The sequence below is a fragment of the Octopus bimaculoides genome, chromosome 1, assembly GCF_001194135.2.
Source record: "Octopus bimaculoides isolate UCB-OBI-ISO-001 chromosome 1, ASM119413v2, whole genome shotgun sequence".
Taxonomy (NCBI): Eukaryota; Metazoa; Mollusca; class Cephalopoda; order Octopoda; family Octopodidae; genus Octopus; species Octopus bimaculoides.
In genome coordinates, this window is record NC_068981.1 from 114906700 (window position 1) to 114909903 (window position 3204).

Consider the following 3204-nt stretch of genomic DNA (forward strand, 5'->3'; position numbering starts at 1 on the left):
TGTGTGTGTGTGTGTGCGTGTGTGTGTGTGTGTGTGTAGTTCATACCTGGTGTCTCCAGCTTTAAATTCTCTGTCTCCTCACCCTCAGTCTCAAACTCATCTGATATCATATTCTCCTCGAACTCTAGAGAAATAAAAAGGGAGAAACCATTTGTATAAAATGTTAATATTAAATATTTTAAGTGTTTTATACTTTTAGAATATTTGTGAGGCAATGCAAAAATCATTCACAATAACACAACGCATATCTCTTCCTTAACGGGTAAATACAAGAATATTTATGAACAAGTACTTCAAAATCTACAGCTTCTTTAGCTTGATAAAATCGCCACACATTTAAAAATAATTATTACAGCACTTGGTTTTCTTATTGAACCCTTCTTTGGCAGCTTTGAGCGTCTATGATTTTTCTGCAAGCAAGGTGTTCACATAAAATATGCCTACATAAAATACATCTATTTTCAACTGATATCTGTAAGATACCAGTTAAAAGTAGATACGAAAAATAATAAAGACTCTACTGAGAGATAAATTCATACATTTTCGTTGATGTATTCAAATTCAAGCATTGTATTTTTACCTTTTAACATTTAAACTACCACTTCTTCTCAACTATAAAAACACATATTTAAAGACAGAAAAAACACATGCATGCATTCAATCAACCATTACAGGCATTTATGTATAAATACTTACCTGCGTACGTACATGCATGCTTTCACACATGTAATTTATGTATGTATGTATATATATATATATATATATATATATATATATATATATATATACATATGTACACATGCATGCATGTATGTATGTATGTATGTATATGTATGTGAATGCACGTAAGTATATATAAACATATATATATATACACACAAACACACTGTGATAAGGTGCTATGTCCGGATTGTCGGCAGCCAGTGGTTTGAAGTTCACCAGGAGAACATACCTCTGGTGACTGCAATAAGACAATTCGTATTACCTGTTAATAAATACTGCAGATTGATAGAGAATGTGAAGTTTTTCACGAAGATAGAGCTGGCAATTACGGGCGCTGCGTGAATAAGGTGGTTTCCTGTCAATGATGGTCCATTTGATGCTGAGCGTCTTATCCTAGAAGTCACGGATCCTCCAGAGGAATCAAGACAAAGAAGTCGAATTCTCTCAATCCCTGCATCTGATCGAGTGCATGTGCTGTGTGTATCAGCCAAATCATTGGCTGTCATGTCCATGTAGTGCCTTGTAATGACATTGGATGGTGTGAGAGTGCCTCTGTAGACTTACAGCCCTCGAGAGGCAAGATCCTCCTAGAGGGAAGCCGGTAGGGTTTAGGCAGTTGCAGGTTGGGGTTGGGGGTTGTAAGAGTGTATGTTTGTGTCCGTAGTAGCGTGACCCTCCTTGACTAATGGCAGCCTATCTTTCGGTAGCCATCTTGGACTTCTTGGATCCCCCCATTCAGCGTCCCAGAAGCCTGAAAGAGTCGGGTTCCGTTAGGAGCCAGCGAAAGTTGAAGTAGCACAGAACCGAACCAAACTGAAATATAGGAGAATTGATTTGGAAGACGAAAATGCAGTTGTGTCATAAAATGAAATGTTGCATTAAAAAATACGATTCTGGGTAGTTTTAATAGTCATTCTGTCATCAGAACATCCGATTTGACAATACTACGCAGTTAACTCTTACTCCATCCTCCCTTCCTTCTCCTCTCTATTTTTCCTCTCTGTCTTCCTCTCATCTATTTATCCTGAGTTATCTGTACATCCCTGTTTAAAGAAATAGATTAGTTTGTAGCAATGTCCGATCATTGTTTTATAGCCCGTTGACCTCTAAAATCTTCGTTGGTTAAAGATTGCTAGCACTCGGTGTGTTTTCACTCTCTTCAATGATGCATAACTGAGAAGGTCAATCCACATCTTGTGGTATTTTTTTCTCTGAGCCAAATTTTTAGTCACCTGAGGAAAATAGTCTTTCGATTACATAATCGAACTATTCATCAATAAAAATGCGTTTGGAATAGCATCTTTAAATTTTACATTATTTATTGATTTACTCGTATCCCCGATCCTTTATTTTTAAGTTAGCTTTGTATCTTTTTATCTTATTGGTACCTTTTCCTTCAATATATGTATTTTTTATATACTGTTGCTACATTAATCTATAAATATTGTTCTTAATTATTAATCCTAAAATTTTAAATCCTCCTTACTGTTGGGCATCTATTTCTAGCATTTTAGCTCTCATTAATGGTTGGTAAACCACAGCAGCAAAGCTCTTCCTAACCACCCAAGACCGATATTTATCTATTTAGCTTTGGTCTCCCTACGTCCATTTGATTACTCTTACCCCCCACCCTCCTCGATAGCCTACCTTCATAATATGTCAATTGCTTTATTTCTCTTTGACTTTGTCATTCCCTATGACCTTTCACCCTGACACTACCGTGTGTGTGTGTGTGTGTGTGTGTTTGTGTGTGCGCGCGTGTGTGTATGCGCATGTGTGCGTGTATGTATGTACTTCGAAATTCGCAGGTTCTTTATCTTGATTAAAAATACACATTACAAATAATTACTACTACATTTTGATATGTGAATGCTTCAGTAACAATTTTGAAAAGTCACCATTTTTCTCAAAGATATTATCTTGTTGCATAAATCTTACGAATACAATGTTTCTACGTAGGTTCTTATGTATGTAGTATGTACACATTCATATATATACATATAGACACACACACATGGTGCGGTTCTTTGTATGAGTATACGAATGTGTGTCTCACTGTGTCTCTATATGTATGCACATGTTTTGTGTGTGCATGTATAACACATACCTGACATTTCCATTCCTGTATCTCGAATCGACTCGGTCTCAAGCGTCATCGTCTCAGGTATAATACTCTCGTCCGTTTCTACATAAATAAATGGAAGAGACATATTATTACAAATGCTATAATACCTAATGTTTAATGTATTTTTCTTATTTCTTTTTTCTTTTACTTGTTTTAATAATTTGACTGTGGCCATGCTGGAGCACCGCCTTTAGTCGAACAAATCGACCCAGGATTTATTCTTTGTAAGCCTAGTACTTATTCTCTCGGTTTCTTTTGCCGGACCGCTATGTTAGGGCACGTAAACACGCCAACATCGGTTGTCAAGCAATGGTGGGAGGGGGGACAAACACAGACACACAAATGCATATATATAT

At 36.5% G+C, this 3204-nt stretch overlaps 1 protein-coding gene across 38 annotated transcripts in view; it reads right to left on the minus strand.

Moving 5' to 3' along the window:
• Nucleotides 1-3204, minus strand: part of LOC128248352 (retinitis pigmentosa 1-like 1 protein) — a 157439-nt gene that overhangs the window by 142902 nt on the left and 11333 nt on the right. For all 38 annotated transcript variants that reach the window (XM_052969591.1, XM_052969602.1, XM_052969619.1 and 35 more), the window contains exons 4-5: nt 2831-2908; nt 47-124 (exon numbers count right to left, since the gene is read on the minus strand). In XM_052969591.1, coding sequence (XP_052825551.1) covers nt 47-124; nt 2831-2908 — 156 coding nt within the window. The remainder of the gene's footprint in view (nt 1-46; nt 125-2830; nt 2909-3204) is intronic.